The following is a 23,373-nucleotide window of genomic DNA, read 5'->3' as shown; positions in this document are numbered from 1 at the left end:
GCACACTTATGAAGCTGCAGCTCGTTCAACAGTCTAATAGGGAACAGGCCCTTTATCAGCATGCCAGATGTTTTTTACTTCCTCCTTTAGTTACAAAGACAAACTATTCTGAAGATGCCTTTACTGAAGTATATTTTCTCTGCCTAGACAAAAAGTCTGAAAACATGTGCCTTAAGTGGATGATCTAATCCCCACTTCTCCTGGCAGTACCCATTACCCCAAATGTGGAAGACCTATAAGCCCCTGGAAGACCCAGAAACCAGGCGTTCCTGGCAAAGCAGCCTTTGCAGGCTATGTGCTGGAATCCACGCAGCATAGTTGACTCAAAAGAGTTAACAAGCAGCCTGCTTTAGAGTGGCAGGGAGAGAGGCCAATAGGGTCTCTACGTGAGCAGTACGTCCGGTGTGGGCAGGAGTGAGGCAAAGCTGGTGAAAGGAAACTGTTAGTGGCCTAGAGGTGAGAGGGCAGGCAGGGTTAGGGATTTCCAGAAGGTGGGGGACGACTGGGAGAGTACCGGGCCTCTGCCCCTTCTCCCTGCTCTCCTTTGTTCTTAGAGTTCCGTACTAGCGGGGACAGCCCGGGGCTCGGTGTATGGCCACGGAGTTACAGCGTCCGGACTCCATGCCCTGTCACAACCAGCAAGTAAACTCTGCATCAACCCCATGCCCGGAGCCGTTGCGACCTAGCGACCAGAACCCGGATCATGCCGAGGGAAATAGCGCTTCTGTGGCCAAGCTGACTCTCCTCACCGGGCACGCCCATTCTAGCGTGCCGGCTGAGCAGGCTTCTCAGGCCTGCGGCAGCGCCAACCTTAATTCTGAGTGCAACAGTGACAGTGGAGACACACCTCAGGGCGACTCCCTCCTAGGGGATTGCGAACTCTCCAGGCAGATTGGGGCGCAGCTTAAACTACTGCCTATGAACGATCAGATCCGGGAACTGCAAACCATCATCCGGGACAAGTAAGCCCAGAGCGGAAGGGAAAGGGAGGTGGAAGGTCCACACGGGGTGGGCGGGGTTTGTAAGTAAAACAGGGAAGGGATAGTGTTCTTGAACTTGGCACAACTGGTTTTAGGAGAGTAGGACAGGGCCTTTTCTTTGGAGTGTGTAGTGTGTGTCTGTACACGAGGTGATACATTCCTCCAGCCCTTTCCTAGTTCCCGCGTTCAACCTGCTTTATGTAGTGACCTTTCAAGTAGCCTCAGGTCTCTTCCGGCCTCTTTGTTTTTCTCAGGGATGACGAATCTCAACCTTTCCAGGCAGTGAACGCCCCTAAGTTATCTGCCCAGTGACTGTCCACGTGATAAATTTATAATCAAGAAATGGTTACTACCTATAGTTATGCATCAACACCAAATAACTCAGGCTCATGAATAGAAGTAAAACAATTTCTCGGGAATTCTATTGTACTCCATTAGCTTTCTGACACTTCAGTTTTTGCTATGGCAAATATGTCATTTTGTTTTAGGTCTTGGAATTCAGATTTATTTGATCACATGAAAGCTTATCATCCAGCTCTTATCAAGTTAGTTTTATTATAAACTTTCACAACATAGTTAACAGATCAAAGGGACCTAAAGAAGCCTTTAACCCCTCATAATCCCACAAACCAATGTAGCCAGAATATAATTCTAAAATGCTATTTGAAATTTTACAAACCCATGTTGTATATGGGTTTTTTCAAAGGTAATAATGCACCATAATGAACTACAGCTGATTTCTTTATTAACAGCACTTTTCCTTTTCCTTTTTTTTTTTTCTTTTGAGTCTTGCTATGTTGCCCAGGGTGGCCTCCAGCTCCTGGGCCTCAGTCTTCTAAATAGCTGGAACTACAGATGCATGCTTGCTGTCACACCAGACTCCAATTAGTAGCACATTAAATGAGTAGCTACAGCATGTCAGAACACCATCTTTTCGGTGGTGGGGGAATGCCTTAGTCTTTTTAAAATCTACTGTATGTCAGGATACCATAAGGCTATTCTTTTTTAAATTTTTTTTAATATTTACTTTTTAGTTATAGGTGGGCCCAATATCTTAAAAAATTTTTATGTGGTGCTGAGGATCAAACCCAGTGCCTCACGCATGCTAGGCAAGCATTCTACTACTGAGCTACAGCCTCAAGCCTATCTATTCTTAACAGCTTTGGTTTGGTAACTGCCCTACTCAGTAGCCTTCTTTGGCTTCTCAATGCCTACCAAATAAAGTCCAGGATCCTTGGCTTGACTTTAATCCCCCCCCCACATCCCCACATAGTTTCTAGGAACTATTATGAAACATCTCTGCTTCTGTTTTCTTCTGGAATTCCCTATATCCCCTCCATACATGTTCAGATCTTACCTGTTTTTCAAGGTCAAACCCACTTCTATCCACCTTTGTCTCTGCCAGGAAGCTTTCCTTTTAATCATTCATCCTGGCCTATCTCCCTTGGCCTTTTTAATGCACCATTGGCCTTCTGTTTTGCATATTGTTACTTGTGCATTGATCTTTTCCTGCCTATGAGGTTTTAAGCCCCTTGAGGGCAAAATTTTTTGTTTTTGAGTTCCAACCGTGTCTTGCGAGAAACAGATACTCAATTACTAAAGATTTTTCTAGCTCTTAAAATTATATTAAACTATCCTAGTAACTGTTTATAATGAATCAATGGTAAAAACTTCTGTATTATGTGACCTAATAGATTAAGTAGTGATCTTAAATGCTTTGCTAAATTAAAACATATGTGACACAAAGAAAATAGGATGAAAATTCTTGTTTCTGTAGAACAGGAGTTAACTAACATTGGGTCTTGTGTCCCACTTCACCAGTGGATGAATTTCAGGGATTTAGTCAACCCTAAGAAACTGGCTGGAATATTTTATTTATATGTGCATTTTTAATGGTTGCTTTAAAAACAATATATTTATTGAGACATAACTCATTCACCATACAATTTGAGCATTTGAAGTGCATAGTTTAATGGTTTTAACTATATTCATGGCTGTGTATCATCATATTCTGCAATTAGTTTTTGAACATTTTCATCACTCCAAAAAGAAACTTCATACCCACTTTCCATTTCCCTTCAATCCCTCCCCAAGCTCTAGACAATTACTGATCTACTCTGTATCTGCTTTGCCTCTTCTATACATTTCTTTTTAAATTTGTTCTTAACTGATACATAACATAAACATTACACATTAATGGGGTGCCATATAATGTTTAATACACGTACATGCACACTACATGATGTTTCAATCAGATTAAATATATCTATATATCCAAACATTTGTCATTTCTTTATGGCAAAAACTTTTGAAACCCTTTATTCTAGCTTTTTGAAATGTACAGTATATTACTGTTATTTATGGTCACCCTACAGTGCAGTAATAGTATACCAGAGATTCTTGGTCCTATCTAACTTACATTGATCAAATTTTTTCTTATCCCTTCTCCCATCCTATTTTTCCTAGCCTCTGGTAACCACCATTCTATTGTCAATTTCTACAAGATCAATATTTTTTAGATTCCACTTATGAAAAAAGATCATGCAGTACTTCCTATTCAGGACATTTCAAATAAAAGAATCTCTTCTGGGCATGGTGACACATACCTGTAATATCATCTGCTCTGATGGCTGAGGCAGGAGGATCACAAGATTGTGACTGGCCTGGGTAACTTAGCCAGACTCTGTCTCAGAATTAAAAAATGAAAAAGGCTAAGAATGTAACTCAGTGCTACAGCTCTTGCCTAGCATGTGTGAAGCCCGGGTTTGATCCTATACACATAGAACACAAAAGGAATCATACTATATGTGATTCTTCTGTGACTGTTTTCTTTTAGCATAATATTTTCAGGGATCAGCCATGTTCTATCAGTTTATCATTTCTTTTTATATCTGAAGGGTATTCCATTGTATTATATACTGTAGTTTGCTTATTCATTTAACATTTGATGGACATTTGGGTGGTCTTTATTCTTCTGCTATTCTGAAAACTGCTACTATGAGCAGTTGCTTATGTGCCTTTTTTAATAAGGTGAGGATCCTTAGATTTCATTACATTTCACAGAGAATCATAGTAATGTAAAGGTCAAGAACCATTACTATTGAGCTGGGAAAGAGCATGACATTCAGCATTTACATATGACAATATCTGTACATACCTGAATATATTTCAATGTTTTTTTTTATCTTTTGTGTTCACTCTCTCCCCCTCCCTCCCCCCACCCCCCTTCTGCTGAGGATAGAACTCTGGGCCTCTTACTTGCTAGGCAAATGCTCTACTGCTGAGCTACATCTCCAGCTCACCTGATTGTACTTTATTACAAAAGCCTGGGTTAGATAGTAAGTGTGGGTGTAAGTAGAATCTTTTTCTGAGTTTGGAAGGAGACAGCAGGATTCAGAGGATCCTGCAAGATGTTTTAGCATCTCTGTGCTTCAACATATTTTCATTTGTAAATTAAGATTTTGGGTACTACCTCATGGAGCTCCGGGCAGGCTAAAACAAGATACTGTCCATGAACATTTGTTATTATTTGTGAGGAGCTGTGTACATTTAAGGCATTCCAAGCCTTCAAATTTGGATTTGTGTACTTTTCTTATTAAAACAATAAAAGGGGGCTGGGAGTATAGCTCAGTGGCAGAGCACTTGCCTAGCACATGCAAGGCCCTGAATTTGATGCCTAGCACCAAAACAAAAAACAAAAACTAACAAGGCAGTAAAAGGAATTCAACTGCTGATAGAACTCACATTCTTCTTTTGAAAATTACTGAGATTCCTAGATAAATGTTATTATACTTTGATGCAGTGCAGAAAGACCCACTATAATTTTTGATAAGCTGAGGCTTATTTAGACTGGGGACAGTGTTTTTAGATTTGTTTTTGTTAACTGAATCTGTTAACAGAGGATTTCTCCTCTGTCCCTTTTCTTCAAAAAATTGTCATCCCTCACATAAACAAGACCTGTTTCAGCTTCTGTATCAGGCTGAGGGGGTGCTTATGATAAGAAAAGCTATATTTATGTAGGTCTGGTTATGGAAGTTGCCGTTGATTGTCATGCCCTGTTCAGGCATGTGAACAGCATATGTATGCACTATGGATCCCTCTGATAATAGAAATCGTTGGAGTTCATGTTGTGTTTTTTTTATTGTTCCTGATCTTCAGTATCCATCTAGTGAAGGGATTGCTTTATGAGTTGACTTTGGCATGTGAAACAAATTGATCCAGCAGGACTGTATGTTGTTATTGTATGTGTGTGTGTGTACATATATGTGTGTGTGTGTGTGTATGTATGTGTGTGTGTGTATGTGTGTGTGTGTGTGTGTGTGTGTGTATATATAAAACAAAATTGAGAACATTGTAATGATTTAAAATGACTTTTTGTTTTGAAATGTGATATTTGAAACATAATATGTTGGCCATATTATTAAATTTCACAGAAATTATTTTCTCTGTGAGAGTGCAGCAGTCCAAACACCAAATGAGCAGTTAATTTACTCAGCCATACATACATGGGTCACTGGTGAACTAGGTAAAAGAAATGACTCCTTCATTTCCTTGTGTTTTTATTGTTGTTGGAGTTTTTCTTCTCGTTGTTGTTGACATGGTTTAAACCACATCTCCTTCCCTTCTTGCCTCCTTTATATACTAAATCAGTACAGTCTGAGTGTACTGTGCTTTTTCCCTTGAAGATAGTTCATGGCATCATATTTAAAGCAGTGCAGTATATTTAAAATTTTGCCTTCCTTGCCCAGTTTTTTGTTTTCTTTTGTTTCCTGGAAAATTATAATAAAGCTGTTTTGTGAGCTGTTGAATATATCCTATGTATATACTTGTCCTAGGAGGGGGTTTCATATGTCCTCTACAGGTTGCTTGGATGAGAGTTGAGCAACCTTGAGAGTATTTTAGTCCATGAAATAGCACTAAAGAAGGAGTGCATTCAGCCTTATAAATGTTTTTAGTCACCTGGAGAGGAGACAATTAACCTCGGGATAGATGAACATTTTTGCAACTCCTTTTTTTTGTTGTTGTTGTTACTGGGGATTGAACCCAGGGGTTCTTAACCACTGAGCCACATCACCAGCCTTTTAAAAAATATGTTTTATTCAGACAGGGTCTTGCTGAGTTGCTAAGTGCCTTGCTGAGTTGCTGAGTGCCTTGCTAAGTTGCTGAGACTAGCTTTGAACTCCTGCCTTAGCCTCCAGAGCTTCTGGGATCACAGGCGTGTGCCACCACACCTGGCTTCTCCTATGCTACTCTAATGTGAGTGCAGCCTAATGTGATTTGAGTCATCAAAGCGATATAATATTCTTAACCAAAACATTGTATCAGTATTGCCTGTGGAGTGTTTTTTTTTAAATATGAGTAGATGGTCTTCATCCTTAGAGGTTGTTTGAATAGTCACAGGTGGAATCTGACCCCATGTTCTGGGAGAATAGCCAGTGTCCCCTGTGTGATTTGCCTGGCTTCAAATTTGGGTACAGAGTGGTCCAAGGATTCCACACACTAAACCAAATCAGCCTAGAGAGCCTAGCCTGGCATCATCCCAAGACTAGAGGAATATCAGAACTTTTCCCTTAAATTTGTACAAAACCAAAATGTTCACCAAAGAAAAAACCTGACCTGCAAATTGTTTAAAACATAGACATGTCTTTGGTTTTCATTTGTTTCCCAGGCAAATTTTCTAACTGGCTTTTAGTGCAATATGGAGGAAATCACATCTTTAAGTCATACAGACAGACAACTATTATTGGGCCTATTATAGTAATGTCTCACCAACTAGACTTGTCACTGAGGAGGCAGAAATAGGATCTGGCCTGGTACAGAGGCATTAACATAGCAATCATAATAAGAGGTAATGATGATTTCTCTTGCTTTTCTATCTGATCTTGAATGTTTACATTGAATGCTGCTTTGAGGTGCAAATAAATCATTAGTGGCACTCTGTTTTATGAGCTTATTAAGAAAGTTCTAAAGATCTTGGCCTTGATGGTTTGCACCTGGAAGGTAGTAAAAGCTCTGTAGATTTGTCCTAGGAGAGGTTTGGTATGGCTTCCACAGATTGCTTGGATGAAAGTTAATCCAGTAGGACTACTATTGTTGTGTTGTTGTTTGTGTGTGGGGGGGGCAAGACTAAGAACGTTGTCATGATTTAAAATATTTTTTTTAGTTGTAGATGGACACGATACCTTTGTTTTATTTATTTATTTGTAAGTGGTGCTGAGGATGAAACCCGGTACCTCACACATGCTAGGCACGTGTTCCACCACTGAGCCAAAACCCCAGCCCCTAAAATGACTTTTTATTTAACTTTTCACATTGAGTTAGGTTTGTTCTGAGTACTTCTTGTTTGTTTGTGTGTGTGTGTGAAGGTGAAGGAAGGAGGAGTAAAAACATTTATAAATCATTTGCATACCATGGCACATGTTTGGGCTATTCTTTATTTTAGTGATTATATAATAGCAGGGGGGGTAAAGCTATGTCTTCATATCTTTCACTAAACATTAACGTACATAATTTTGATTTAAAGCTGCCAAAAAAGATTTAATGTTTCATTTCCCTTTAACCTGTTACTTAACAAATAAAAACATGTTAGAGTGAAAACTCATATTCTTATTTTAATATTTTTACTTTTAAATTCCATTTAATTCTTCCTCCTCAAATTAAGTTGCCAGATAAAATACAGCAAGCCTAGTTAAATTGAATTCAAATAAATAATGAATAACTCTTTCATATAAGTGGAACTTAAATATTGCATGGGCTTTATGAAACAGATTTAATTGGGCATCCTGTATTTTTATTTGCTAAGTGCCCAACTCCAGCTTCCTCTGCCCCAAATGCTGCAGACAATCCTTGTGTATGATCTTTCTGGAGAAAGGGTGATACGTTTAAACTTGAAATAACACCTAATGCAGTGCTGCGAGGATTTGATAAAATTAATTTGTAATGAGTCAGAAGATTTTGCTTGAATCACTTTTGGAAAGAATAAATTCTTATATGCGATGTGTTTATTACATAAACTTTACAAGCCATATTATAAAAACTTCTCCCTCTTCAGAAGGAACATTTTGATTATGTTTTATTGCTTGAAAGGCTCTTTTTTTCATTGTTTGCATTGTATATGCATGCCAATTTGATTCTCAGGGAGAGAAATATCTTAAGAATTGGCTACCTTTTAGTAAACTTTCTTTTATTAAAGCAAAATATAAATAAGGGATTTACTCAGGGACTTGGAATCCGAGAGCTTCCAGCAAGGAAGAGCCTTGAGATACTTCACCTCTATAAGCCTCACTGCTCTCCTTGCTAAAGTGGTAGTAATAATAGAATCTATCCCTTAAGGGTGTGTGAGGATTAAATAAGATAATGCACCAGAAGTGCTTAATACTTGACTCCAAGGAAACTTTTTTAATAAATGGAGGCTCTGAGAAAGAATGGGGTAATGTAAGGTGTGATGTTAGGTACCTCCTATAACTCATGGACTTTCAAAAAGCTTTATAATTAAGTTGTTGGGAATTTGTGATGTAAATATATTTATACACAATGTATATATACACATGTGTGTACATACACACATATGTTGTTATTGATTTTTGTGAAAAAAATGGTGGGAGATTTGTCAGGTTTATTCTGAGTAGATAGAAAAACCAGAGTAGAGTGATTAAATGGAAGTTTCTGTTACAAGAATCAAAGTGATAATCATCCCAGGAAAAAATGTCCTTCAACAGTCTAGAGAGCCCATCCGGTGGTAATGATGTGGTAGTGGTAGTGGTAGTGGTAGTAGTGAGCTTATTAAGAAAAAGGAAGAGGCTCTTTACTTGAAGTCCTAATTTTTTTAATGTTACAAAAATTCCTTCCATATTTCTGTATCTTATGGATGATACATAAATATCCAGCCTTTTAAAGGAAAGGTTGTTCAAACTGTTAAGAGGTTTCATCTTGGTTTATATTTGCTATGAGATATATATGTTTTAAAATACACACAATTGCTGTATTCTCTCTGGACATTTTAAAGTGCTTTATAGACAGTCTTACATAACAAGCAGGGAAGATGCAGGTTTATCCAGTCCACATTAAAATGAGGATTTGGTTTCCAGTGTGAATCTTGTTCTTTGATTGTTTCTATGCAAAGTTCACTTTTTAAAATTTTTTTTATTTTTTTATTTTTTTAATTTTTTTTATTGTTGGTCGTTCAAAACATTACATAGTTCTTAATATATCATATTTCACAGTTCACTTTTTAAAATGTCTGCTTTGGGCTTTCATCTTGTTGCTTAAGGTTTGTGACATATTTGTGTTGGGGGAGGTGTCAAGAAAAGTGTATTTTCAGGTATGATTAGGTCTCCATTGTTAAACCTGTCTGGGGTTTGCACAGTTTAAAAGATGCTCAGTTTAATATTAGATTTCCATGCATTGAAATATGAATGCTTGAATATGATTGTTTAAATATGCAATATTTGATTATTTAGATATATATTTTAGAATTTTTCCAGGGATGGGTTTCTGTGTGCTTTTGCTTTGTGATGATTTTACATTAGATCTTTGAGGGGCACTCTTATCAGATAGAAGATGATTGTTGTTTTCCAAAGCTTTGTTTCCAGTAGGAGGGATTTGTTTTAAATGGTTTTAAGACAAAATAATTATGATTTAAAACAAAGTGTATGGAATGAATAAGAATGAGGATCTGGTTTACATTAAAACATCTTCACTAACAAATAATTTTACCCAGTGTTGAACCTAAAGCAGGGTCTCAGAAAATATGTACAGGTTGATTGATCCAACAAGTCAATATCTGCTTTATGATACTCTAGTCTCAACAATGTTAAGGATTAAATGTGATATCAAATGCTACTATGATTTTTTTAAAAATAATTACCTTATTTTATTCAAGCTTGAATCTCAAAATTAATTTAAAGTAAACAGTATGAGTCTGAAGTCTGTCTTTGAAAGGACAGGAGGATTAGTAATTACTGTTTGTAGTGGGGTAACTTGGAGCAATGAATGGTTTACTTGTAGGCCAAATAATTGTCAGGAGGTGTAACAGTTCATATTAGGTTTCATGATGTATACCATCATACAAAAGTTATCAGGTGAGGCTTATTTTTTTTAGATGATCTGAAAGATGTTAAAGTGTCTGATTCCAAAATAAAATAACAAATTTGGGCAGATCTGATCACTTAAGCTAGTATAACTTTTCTGTGTAATATGTAGATGTGTAACTTAAGAAACATAATACAGTTTCAGTGTGTTCTAAAGATATAGCACAGCATATTTCATTAAGGCAAATCCAGATTTTTCTTCCCTTTTGAAAAACTCAATTCAGGCTGCCTAGACAAGTTTGTATAGGTCTCACAGAACAGTAGGCTTCAGTATTTTTTATACAGTTTACTGCTTTTTCCTTCCTTGACAAGCATGTTGTGAAGATTAATTATAGAAATGAAAGTTGCTGGTGAATAGTGTAGTCTCATTTGAAAGCCACAGCACACAAAATGGTGTCTGTTTTAAATGGGTTCTCTGTATGTATAGGGGTGTGTGTGTGTGTGTGTGTGTGTGTAGAGTTTTCTGAATTTAGGGAATATTTGTACATAAAGAACACAGATCTATATTCTTGCTATTGCTCAATTACAGTCCATATTTTAGAGAGTTAATATCTGTAATGTGATATAATTGTGGCTATTCTAAACCTAATACCATTTGTATCAGTGATATTTCATTGCTTTCCTACATCAGAAAAAGTGAATGCAGCTTGAAAAAAAATGGTGATTAATGATATACTGAGATAATATGTGCTTGCAGTATACCATTTTAATGTTGTGTTGGGGAAAATTTTAGGTATGCTTTAGATAGGCCGGTAGGGATTTTTAGACACTTAAGGTATAAATCAGTGCATTCAGAACTTACATGGAAGAATGTGGAGGAATATTAATAGATTTTTACACATGGAAAGAACATCAATCATCCCCTTTTTGGATAGTAAACAGCTGTGGGTAGATGCAATCCTGGATTATTAGTACTTGAGTGTCTCAGGATATAAAGGGAATGTATATAGAAATGGCAGAAAGATCTTGTGTATGAAAAACTTGTTAAAAATTATCTGAGAAAAAGGCCTTGGAAATTGGGTTACACATTCTTGAAAGAGGTGGCAAAAATAGATTTATTTGTCTGTACCATTATAATTCCAAAATGGATTAGAGATAGAGTGGATAGGTCACTTATCTCAATAATATAGGGCATAGATCAAGGTGACTTAAGGGGGAGCGTTGGGAGAACTTGGTTTTCTTACTGCAAAATTTCCTTGTTTAAGCTTTGGTCTTGTTGCCATGTTCTAGAGGGAACTTTGTTCATCTCCTGATTGAATAATATGTACTTGGGTAGTTCAGTGGGGGACTGCATGATCTTTTCAATTCATATCTTTTATGTTGATATCAAATAAGCATTTTCAATAATATTTTTCAAGTCATCCCATTTTGGTGTCAGTATACTAGTAAAAAATATCTTGCTTTAGTAATAGTTTGTATGCATAAGCATTTAAGCTTTTAGTATGTAATAGGTCTTAATATCAGTATAACTATATGTATTAAGCAAATATTTTACCTTAAAGCTCTAATTTAGACTAAAACTTGTACTATTTTTTTTAGGACAGCCAGTAGAGGGGACTTCATGTTTTCTGCGGATCGTTTGGTAGGTGGAGGCTTTCCATTTTCATTTCATTGTTGAACCTAGTGATATACTCATGGTAGGCTAGGGGGCTTTTTGTTCTGAGCATTCTGGGGGTGAGATAGATTGGAAGAGGTAACCATCATCTTGCTAGGCTTCTGAAGTGTTCTTCCCACTGTTGCATTAAAGTTCTGCCTCAGTCCCTTTCACCTCAAGGCATTGCCCATGAACTCGTTCCCTGTTCAGGTACTCAGGTACTACTGCCTCTCAGATGGAATTTGGTAATTTGGTGCTCAGCAACTCTTAATTGCCTCATCTTAGATCAATGAAGTAAAGTATATTTGAGGAAAACCAAAGATGTAAAGAGAACAAGTGAGTGATGTCCATCTAACACACAAAAACTAATACATTCTTTTGTAGTTTACATGGGAGCAGGGCTGTGTTTATTTTGCCTCTGTTCTTTACTATCCTCACATGTGATATACTAAGTTGAACTCTCTTCACTTTCCTCGGGGTCTTCTTATTAAGGTTTGGCCAAGCCCAATTCTGTTTAGCTCGAGTCATCAGGAAGGATCTCAGGTCAAATTGTTTAGTTTTGAAAGTAACCACTGTTTTCTATTTGTATGTATATATATATATCAGTGTACTCAGTGTTTGGAATGAAGTTGACCCTTTTCCTCTCTAGTTATTAATCGTCATCATTCATGAATATATGCTGGACTCATGTGAATCAGACACTGTGCTAGGTTGTGTTGGGAGGGAGGAAATATAGCAACCAGGAATATATGCATAGCTCCTGATCTTGTGGAGTTCACAATCTTAATACTGTTGTCAGTTTGTAGTTTGGGAAAGAAAGAAATGTGGCTTAGTAACCTTGCAGTATAATCAAATAGAAGAAAGTAGATTATTAATGGAAATGTGAGGGGGAAAGGACATGAAACTTTTCATTTAGATTTTCCCTAGAGAGTTTATTCCAAAAGAATGTAGATAGTTCCTATTTTGCTTTTGGTTTTAAATATTCTTGGTTTAGAAACTAATTCTACATAAAATTATTTGTGCTTTCAAGGGCAGTAATAACCCTTGGATGGAACCAAGATAAATGTGGGTGACATTTCTGGGGCAATAGGTCATGTTTTTTGTTTTTGTTTTTGCTTTTGGTTTTATCTAACCAAAAGAATAGATTCAAGAAGGAAGAAAATTGTGTTTTAATGGCTACTTGGAGAGAAGAGTGATCTTCATGTTCACTGATAGAAATTATTCCTCTTTTTTCTGTTTTCCTTGGGCTCTTTTTTCTTTTCTTCCTTTTTTTTCTTTTTGAGAGATGACCTTGCTCTGTAGCCCAGGCTGGCTTCAAACTCTTGGGCTCAAGCAGTCCTCCTATCTCAGCCTTCCAAGTAGGTGGAACTAAAGGCATGCATCACCATACCAGGCACACATGCACTTTTGTATAAGAAGTAGGAATTAAGTTCATGGTTATTATAAAGTGCTTTCCTGAAATAACAGGTATTACATTCTAACCAAATGAGATAATAAGAACCTATGACATAATTCACCTGGGGGGATGGTGATTTGGACCTCTGTTCTTTGCACTTGGCTTTGAAGGATCCCATATGTGGTGGGGGAGGGTCTGTTGTGATTGTGGTGGGGACTGTAGCTGTTTAGGATTCTATAGTTGAGGATTTCTAATATATCATCTCCTTATAGTGGACATTAAGTCTGTCCTGCATTTGTAAGGGTTGACTTCCCTGGCCCTCAGATCCTGGAGTTTTTAATATTTTATTTATTTATGTTGGGGTGCTGGGTATTGACAGGGCCTTGCATATGCTAAGCATACAATCTACTGCTGAGATATACTCCCAGACTCTTTATATTTTAGTCACCCTTCTTCTGATTTTATATAAGATTCGTACACACTAATTTCTATCCCAGGGTGGCAGGGGATGGGGCAGGAGACAGGACTCTTTAGACTAGTGTTACTAGGAGGAGGTGGTCTAAGGTCTTCTTCAAAGAATCCTCTGTAATGTGCTCATAAGAATCATAAATCTCCACAAAAAGTGGTGGCTAGAGGTGAGTGTGAACATGTGCACAGTGTTCATGAAGTTTTTGGACCCTCTCTCTGATTCTGCAGGCTGACAAAGTGCTGGGTCATTTAGAATTGATCATTTTAATGGCAGCAGGGTGTTATGTTGTGATAACAGAGCATGGAGCCTGATGCTTCACCCTGCTGTTCCTGATTCTTAATCAGTAATGTAATATTGATTGGAGAAAATGTGCTTTGTAGGCTCAACTCTGCCTTTGTTATAATAGGCTTTGGTTGATCATGGGAATAGCATGCCTGGTTTAGTTTTCCTCTGTATCACACATTATGATTCTTGTAAGCCTTTTCAATATCTGAGAAACCCCCAAGACATTCTATTGGATCCTCCTTCAGACTCAGCAGATGGAATCAGCCTATCCACTCATTTATTTCAAACTCACAAGAACTTTAAGGCATTATTTCCATTATGGTGAACCTTTGTTTAAAAATGATCCAGCTTAACAGTTTGAAAAGTACTGAACGAGGCAGAGAAGGCTCCAGTGGGCACTATTTCTAAAGTAACCAGGGTGACTGTCATGACTCTTGTCACTTACTGGAGTTTTGCGTCTCTCAGGGCCTGGACTGATTGATTAAGAATCAGAAGGCGTATTGGAGCCCTTTGGTGGCAGTCATGTGCCCATTGGAGGTTAAATACCTAGCAGCAAGCAGCCTGGCATTTAGATCTATTCTGCCTCTAATACATCATGGGGGCACCCTTCCTATCTACATAAAAACTAAATCCTTGCCTAGTGTGCTACTGACTCTGCCTACTGTCAGCAGGAGATTCTCAGCAGGTTCTTTTTCAACTTATTCTTCCTTTGACTCTCTAGATCAGACTTGTTGTGGAAGAGGGATTGAATCAGCTGCCATATAAAGAATGCATGGTGACCACGCCAACAGGTAACCAGACCATTACTCTCAAATTTTCCTCATAAAAATTTTGAGCTAGATTGGGGGAAAATGGAAGGCAAACAGTTTGAGTAAAATCAGTATGCAAAATGAGACGTCTAGGTGGAATTGTTCTTTTAAACATCTTTAAAGAACTCCAAGACATTTAGTAAAGAAATTTTTGTAGGTGACTTTTTGTTAGTGGCTTGCTTGTCAATTCAAATAAAAGGTTAATAAATATTCTTCAGCATACATGATTGCCTCTGATGATGGGTCATTGGGACCAGATTTAGGAATTGCTGGCAGCTTATCTTCACCTCTGTTGAGAAGCTGCTGGTGTTAACAAATGGGGAAGCTGGTTTGGCATTGAAACTCCAGGTTTAAAAAAAGATGAGAAGCAAAAAAGAAAAAAAAGAAAAATGATGAGAATTGGAGAAATTACCTTGTTCTAATAGGAAATAGCCAAAGATCCTTTTTTCAGGATTTGAAATTATACTTTGGTTCTATAATAGATAATAGAAAACTGTTCTATTTGAAGGGTTGACTTAATGGAAAATTGGGGGTTGAGCTTATTGCATCATAATTGACATAAATTCAGGAGCAGACCAAGGGTTGAGTAGCTTGATAACTACTCCAGCCTCTTCTGCTTTTAAGGCAGAATGGAGGCTCATAAAAAGAGATGGAATAAGGAGCCTTCTGCCATGGCTCTCAGTGGGATCCCAGTTTGAATTGATGGGGTACATAGTATTTTCAGAGTGTAGTGATTCTTCTTTGAATTCAATTTGAGGAACGTGTATGTGAATATCATGCTATAATAAGTTCTGTTCCCATTTGATGAAGTCTGCCTCTCCCAATTATCACCACAGGTTTTATATGAGGAATTAAGAAATAACTATGAAAAATCATGACTCATCTCATTACTTTCACAGGGAACTTAAGGCATTATACAATGGGTCTGGATAAGGATTACTTTGTACCCATCTGCTTTAAAGCATAGGTACTTTTATAGAATAAGTAGGTTTTTCCATTGATGAAAGATAAATTCTTTGGTTTTATATCCCAACAGGGTACAAGTATGAAGGAGTGAAATTTGAGAAGGGAAATTGTGGGGTCAGCATAATGAGAAGTGGTAGGTTTGCATGTATGTGATTTTATCTCTTGCATGCATAGAAATGGCTGCTGTTTTCCAGGAGACATGTGAGTTTGTCTGTCATAATTGTGGCTTGCCTTCCCTTAAATCTTACCACCTGTGTTGTCTATTTTCCTGCTGTCTTGAAGTCCTGACCTATGTCCTGCTAAGTTTGGCTAACTTGAACTGCAGAACATCTTCTCAAGTGGCCTGCTCCCATGGACAAACCAGCTTTCAAAAAGATTCAGGGGAGGATGGGAGGACAGGACGATGTGATGCTGCTGTCTTGAGGAGAACAGGGCAGTTTAAAGACTGAAGGAATGTAACATAAATTTAGGTTTGAACAACTTGAATACCTGGCCAGAGAAAATATTTGTTCAGTTTTCTGTTGCAGGGAACAGTACTACTCTGCTAAGAGCGGGACTTATTTAGTATTTTTTTTTAAATTTTATATTGATGGCTATGTGACTGTGTAGACAAAAGCAACCATCATTAGCTCTAGGATTCCCATTTGCTGGTTGTATTGTGTCTGAGTCTCTCTAAACCAACCTTTGCATAGCAAAATTGCATGCCTATAACTAGAACCTATATCTGTTATGTGGGATTTTTTTCCATTCAGCAAGCATAATTTTTTGCACAAAATTAATTTTCTTTTCTTTTTTCTTTTTCTTTCTTTCTTTTTTTTTTTTTTTACAAAAGTGGTAGAAGTCCCACTTGCTTGTGTTGAAAACAGTTGAATTTTTTTTGAGGGGGGGTACTTGGGATTTAACCCAGGGGCCCTTTACCACTGAGCTACTTCCCTAGCCATTTTTGTTTTTCAAGACAGGGTCTCACTAAGTTGTTTAGGGCCTTCCTAAGTTGCTTGGGCTGGCTTCACACTTACAATCCTCCTATCTCATTCTCCTAAGCCACTAGGATTACAGGCATGGGCCACCCTGCCTGGCACAGATGGATTTTTTTTAAATGTTTATTTTTTTTAGTTATAGATGGACACAACACAATGCCTTTATTTTTTTTATGTGGTGCTGAGGATCAAACCCGGGTCCTGCCCATGCTAGGCGAGTGCTCTACTGCTGAGCCACAATCCCAGCCCACATATGGATTTTTTTAACATAAAAATTGACTTTGCTTCTGGGTGCTCCACTGCACCCTCCTGTAATCCCAGCGGCTTGGAGGATGAGGCAGCAAGATCATGAGACCCTGTCTCTAAATAAAATACAAAATAGGGCTGAGGATGTGACTCAGTGTTTGAGTGCCTCTGAGTTCAAAACCCAGTACCCAAAGAAAAAAAAAGATCGACTTTTCTCCTCTGGCTGTAAAGTTGAGTTTGTGAACAATTGAATACCTTCAGTAAAACAGGCATGTGAAGCTCCCTTTGTAAAGAAGGTATCTCTTAAGCAATGTTATCATTCTCAGGACAATATTATTCATCTTTTTTAATGGGTGAAGACAATGGATACAGTTTCTTTTGTTTCAATCCAACTCCTTCCCTAAAGGCATAAGTATGATGCTTGAACCCCTAAAGAGCACCAGATAATTTAAGGTGATATGGACAGAATTGTTGGTTTTTTTTTTTTTTTTTTGGTGTGTGTTCATGTGCTGAGGATTGAACCCAGGGTTTCCAAATGCTAAGCATCCACTGTATCCTCATCTCCAACAAAATTGCTTTTAGCCTTAATAGCCACCTGTTGATTTTCATGTATATCTTAGGAAGAAACTGTTTTGTTTTTTTTTTTGTACCAGGGATTAAACTTGCGCACTCGCCCACTGAGCTACATCCTTAGCCCTATTTTGCATTTTATTTGGAGACAAGGTCTCATGAGTTCTTTTTGCTGAGGCTGGCTTTGAACTCAGGATCTTCCTGTTTCAGCCTCCCGACCTGCTGGGATCATAGGTGTGCGACACTGTGCCTGGCAAGAAACTGGTTTTATGTTTCCACTAGTGATATAAAGTTTCCTCTTAAATTTAAATGAAAACAGTTAATTTTAAGGAAAAAAATAGTACTGGTAGAATTCTGATATGGCCTAAAATCTCAAAGATTATAAGAGAATGACTATTTTGTCAAACACTTCCTTAAAGGAATTCACACTCAAAAATAGCTCATATACTCTGCTTTAGCCTATTCTTGGACTTTGACCCTCTCCCCAAATATTTTTTTCCTTTTCCTTGTTTTTATTTCTTTCTTTCTTCAAGGTGAGGCAATGGAACAAGGTTTACGAGACTGCTGTCGATCCATACGAATTGGAAAGATCCTGATTCAGAGCGATGAGGAGACACAAAGAGCCAAAGTATATTATGCCAAGTTCCCTCCAGACATCTATCAGAGAAAAGTCCTTCTGATGTATCCAATTCTCAGTGAGTGGCTTGAATTTAATTTGTAAGCTTTTGTGAGGATTTAAATTTCACCTTAGTGTTTCTCTCCTAGGTACCCTGATACAAAAAGCTCAAATAGATTCTAAATGTATATTTTTCTCAGTTCGATTTGTAGTTGCTCTGGGAAGTTCACTAGGGAATTTTCATCGTGCAATAAGGAAATGTACATTAGTCAAACTTTATTAGTTGTAAAGAGCTTCTGTCTTGAAATAAACGCATTGAAGCTAATGACTTAATGAGGCAAAATATATAGAACAGATAGTATATTGAAACATGTTTCCTCTCTAGCCTAATGAATACAGCAGTGATTTTTTTTCTCTAGGAGGTAATATTTTTTTTCTGTTATTCTGTTCACTTTACATGGTTTTCCATGCAGGTGAGTGGGCATATGTTAGATTTGGTAACTCAAGTACTAAATGAATTTAGGGATTTTAGGTATTTAAGAACTTTATGTGTCATGTCCGTTATTGAAAATAACACTGATAAAGAATAAGCACCTTTAAATGAATCTTTGCCTAGTGATCTCATATATTAGATTGCTATATTGCTCTTACTTCAAAAACATTTTTTTTAAAAAAGTTAATGTTGCTAATATATTTTGTTGTCTTTTGATGTCAGGTACGGGAAATACTGTGATTGAAGCTGTAAAAGTTCTCATAGAACATGGAGTTCAACCCAGTGTTATTATCCTACTCAGTCTCTTCTCTACTCCTCATGGTAAGTTCAGCAAGAGGTAGTAACTGGAGTTCTCATGTAATCATGAGATGGATATGTGTGCATCTTTCTTGCCTCTCATTCTGAGAGAAAGTTTAGTTTCCTCCATATTAAATTTAAATCTAATTTTGGTAGTTGTAATTTTTGTCTGTCATCTCCGAGCTTAGTGATAATATTTTACAACCATTTTTTGAGATGGAGTCTCACTATGTTGACTAGGCACAAGTGTTCTTCCTGAGGTGTGGGGCTCCAGGCACCCACCACCATGCCCAACTTATTTTACACCATTCTGATGTTCAAATTCATATGGAGAAGTATGAACTAACGATATGCAAAAGAATTTAAGTTATTTTCCTTGTGGCCCTGATTGGGTAGAGCCTGCAGATGGCTGAAAGGTCCTTGTTTCCTCTGGCTCCCCATTGGAGACTGAGAACAGCTTTAAGACACAAGAAATTTGAGATTCTATCTCGTCCTCTGCCCTTATTGAAGTAAGTTTTGCAGTGTGTAGAAAAGAGCAGAAGTTTTTAAAGTTAAGACTTCTATTCAAGGGGTGTGATGAGAAAACTCTGTTCTTCATTTCCTGTGAGAGATGTGCCTAGTTTAAGACTTTAGCTTTTTCACCATACAATCTAGGACAAATGGTAATGTGTTCTAAGAAAATAGTCATAAATACACATAGGAATTTAGTTTCTAGGATATGCATTATAAGTTTACTTACTAGGAAAAATTTTCAAAATATATAAATGACTAATAAGGAAATGGAAAAACAAATAATACATACTCAGAGAATATAATATAGAAATATCAAATCATGTTTTTGTAAAATATTTAGTGACATAAAAAATATAGGCAGTAAATGTAAAAAAAAGTATAATCAGTAATAGCATTAGAATACCATGGAATGTTATCACCAAATTTAGAGATGACCAATACAAATTATGAATATTTTAACTACCAAATTCAGACTTTAATTTAACATAATACCTAATAAATCTTTTCTCAGCATTAGAGGCTAGGCAGATACATAATAATATTTCAATTTTGGTTTAAAAGTAAATGCACACTATCAGTAGTGGTTATTTTATGATGGAGAGATTCTGAGTGATTTTCATTTTATTTTCAAGTTATTTGAGGAACTTTTGAAGTGTTCTACAATGAATTTGTATTTGCTTCATAATTGAAAAGAAAGAGAAATAGAAGGCTCCTCTAGTCCAGGTGTTTCCTTATTTCTAAATGTTCTATGTCTCAACCAACCATAGAGAAGCTACAGGGTAACTGGTTAGGAAAGCTACTTTTCTGTAGGCTATTGTATAAAAATTGTGGCCTTTTTGATTACTTTGTTGTTTTGTAACCAAAAATTACCTGTAATTTAAACATTGATGGTGATGGAGGGTGATTTGCTTGATCATTATTATATGTAACACTGGTGGCATTGACAACATTGAGATAATTCAGTAAAATGCACCTTTGCAAATAGAAAGGTATTCTCTTTTGTTCCAATAGTATTTATTAGAATAGGCGTACTATTCTGTTGCATTATAGCTGAAAAAGTCCCATTCTGTGACAGGTTTGCCATACCAATTTAGATTGACTAGGTTCCAACCAATTTTAATTCCCTGCCTATCCTCTTTCTCCAAAGCTTAAGTCATTACTTCTTAAAAAAAAAAAAAAAAAAAAAAGAAAGAAAGAAAGAAAGAAAACTGTCTTGCTCTGACACACAAAGAAGTCTTTGTACTTGTTTCACAAGTACTTGTTTTCTCAGTTGGGAAACCTTCATTTTATGTGTGATCCTCTTTTTAGAAAGGACTATAATCACTCTATGCCAGCCACCTTTAAAATAAAACAACTGATCACTAGGGCACACGCCTGTAATCCCAGCAGCTTGGGAGGCTGAGGTAGGAGGATTGTGAGTTCAAAGCCAGCCTCAGCAACTCAGCAAGATCTTGTCTGTAGATAAAATATTTAAAGAGGGCTGGGGATGTTGCTCAGTGGTTAAGCACCCCTGGGTTCAATCCCATGTACCAAAAAATAAAAAATAAACAAAAAACTCTTCAGGGTAACAGTTACTATAACTGAATAACTCTTTTTCAAATCTTGGACATAAACCATTTGATCCTAAAGATGTATTAGTGAGAGGGCAAGGTCATAGTGTGACTACTATCATATTTTAAATATCAGATATTATATAAATGAAGAGATAAGCCACATCTGACTAGGAATCAAAAGGCTATTGCTCTCTATCTTCTGTCAATATTAGATTTAGTGACAATAACTATAAAATTCCTGAATTCCAACTAGCCCTACCCAAAATTCCTGCCCTAACAATTTCTTTTTATTTTTTGAAGGTGCCAAATCAATCATTCAAGAATTTCCAGAGATCACAATTTTAACTACTGAAGTTCATCCTGTTGCACCTACACATTTTGGACAGAAATACTTTGGAACAGACTAAGTTACTGAAGGAAAATGAAATAGCTTGTGTAATATTACAGTTATGTTTTGATTTTCTGTTTGTTTTACTTTGCTTAAGGACTGGTGGAAAATAAACATTAAAAATCCTTTGTAACTTTGGAAGTGGGTATAGTGAAAAGGAAATATTTGAGTTTTATTAATTTTATTTGGTTATTTCTTAACAGCTGATACCAAATTTAATAATGAAGCACATGCACAGCCCTTAGAAAAGATGGAAATTTTAATAGCATGCTAGTGAAAATTGTTGAACCTTCATTGCATAGAAATTGTTCCCTAATTTATGATCCTCTTAGTATGAAGGTTGCTCATAGCCACAAATGAAACCTCAATGAGAGTCAGTTCTTTGGCCCACTAGAGTTTGGATTTCACTTAGTGTGCTTTTAGCTCTAGGGAGGTTTCATGTTATGTGGCTGTTGTCACCTTCTTCTACTCTTCCTAGTACTATACATGCTGGTAACTTGGACAGGAGAGAAAAAGAATGCCTCCTGAAATATTATATTTCCATTAATATCCTCATTTAAATGGTAGACACAGGATATATAGTTAATTCTTCAGTAAGGCCATTATGTTGCTCATGGGTCACTGCCCAAACTGTGCATGGTTGATAGGTGCCTTGCCAAGATGTTATATGGTAAAGAAGATGGTTGGGCATTTTTAGTACCTAGAACTGTAACATTAATTTTCACAGGCTGAACCAGGAATGTCTGGATGCCAACAAGGGAGAGCCAAGGTATGATTAGTGCCACCAATCCTCTAGAAAGGAATTAGTGGCAGCTATTCTAAGGAGTGGGGAAGAGGGAAGATTGTTGCTGGATTTCATAGCCAATAAGTAAATCAAAGTAGATCATTTTTAATTTGCATATTTCTACTAGAGGCCTTTGATTGGATAATTAGTTATTTTGCATGTTTGTCAACTGTAGATGTTATGAAATGGAAAAGAAAAACATATGCTCTTAAAAAAATTCCTAAGATTTTTTTTGTGTTAATATTTAAATTTTAGTGAAGGAAAGAAACCATTTTAAAAATCAGTCTTTGTGTTCTAAAATCTGCTTGTAAAACCATGATCCCATTTTACATTGATATTAAAAAAATTTAACAGTGGTGACTGGCTGACTACTTGATTAATTCTACTTTCCTGGTCCTCTATTGTGGGCCTCTGTTCAAAAGCACCGAAAAGAGCAAAAGGCAGTGTCTTGGAAAGAACTGAAGCTGAGGAAAGTCCACAAAGATTAGAGGGGAGGAAAGAAAACTGGTATATGATGGATTACACTTTACCTTTGCAATCTAGAACACTAGAACTTTACTATATTTTCCTTTTATTTTTGAAGATTGCCACATGATAAACAGATTAATACATTACTCATGTTACCATTCTCATAGGGCAAATGTTACTTTCAGGTTATCATTGAAATTCTCATCTATATTTGTCAGTCAAGTATTTTGATACAGTGTGGATTTTGTTCACTCCTGATCAGCAGAAGCTGTACTGAAGCTCATCAAAGTCAAAATTATCTCAGGAAAGATATGACCCAGCAACAGATTTGCTAGAGATTGTTGCATTAAATTAGATGGACTACCATGACACTTGGCTCCATCTTTACTTTTAACCTATTTGGGTTTAGATTTAATCTGGGTTTCTTATAAGCAGTCTAAATTTGGTCTTGCTTTTTAAAAATTAAATGTGACAGTCTCTGACTTTTAATTTGGATGTTTAGACCATTCATTTATTTATTTTTTATTCTAAATTGTTATATATTACAGCAGAATGCATTACAATTCATACTACACATAGAATACAATTTTTCATATCTCTGGTTGTACACAAAGTATAATCACACCATTTGTGTCTTTATACTTAGGGTAATGATGTCTGTCTCATTCCACTGTCTTTTCTACCCCCATGCCCCTTCCCTCCCCCTCCCTCCCCTTTGCCCTATCTAGAGTTCATCTACTACCATGCTCCACCCCCAACCCCATTATGAATCAGCATACTTATATCACAGAAAACATTTGGCATTTGGATTTTTGGGATTGGCTAATTTCATTTAGCATTATATTCTCCAACTCCATCCATTTACCTGCAAATGCCATGA

General features: G+C 36.8%; 1 protein-coding gene across 1 annotated transcript; it reads left to right on the top strand.

The window, feature by feature from the left end:
• The first annotated feature begins 415 nt into the window (after positions 1-415).
• Positions 416-22,381, top strand: UPRT (uracil phosphoribosyltransferase homolog). The gene is made up of 7 exons (XM_081276842.1): positions 416-962; positions 11,609-11,651; positions 14,535-14,604; positions 15,659-15,721; positions 17,915-18,076; positions 18,713-18,811; positions 21,154-22,381. Exons 1-7 carry the CDS (start codon positions 592-594, stop codon positions 21,258-21,260), a joined length of 915 nt encoding a protein of 304 aa, XP_081132968.1. The 5' UTR covers positions 416-591; the 3' UTR covers positions 21,261-22,381.
• Positions 22,382-23,373: the final 992 nt, after the last annotated feature.

Source organism: Spermophilus citellus (assembly GCF_964194105.1).
Source record: "Spermophilus citellus genome assembly, chromosome: X".
NCBI lineage: Eukaryota > Metazoa > Chordata > Mammalia > Rodentia > Sciuridae > Spermophilus > Spermophilus citellus.
The sequence above is the reverse complement of the archived record's forward strand: the minus strand, read 5'-3'. Positions and strand labels throughout refer to the sequence as shown.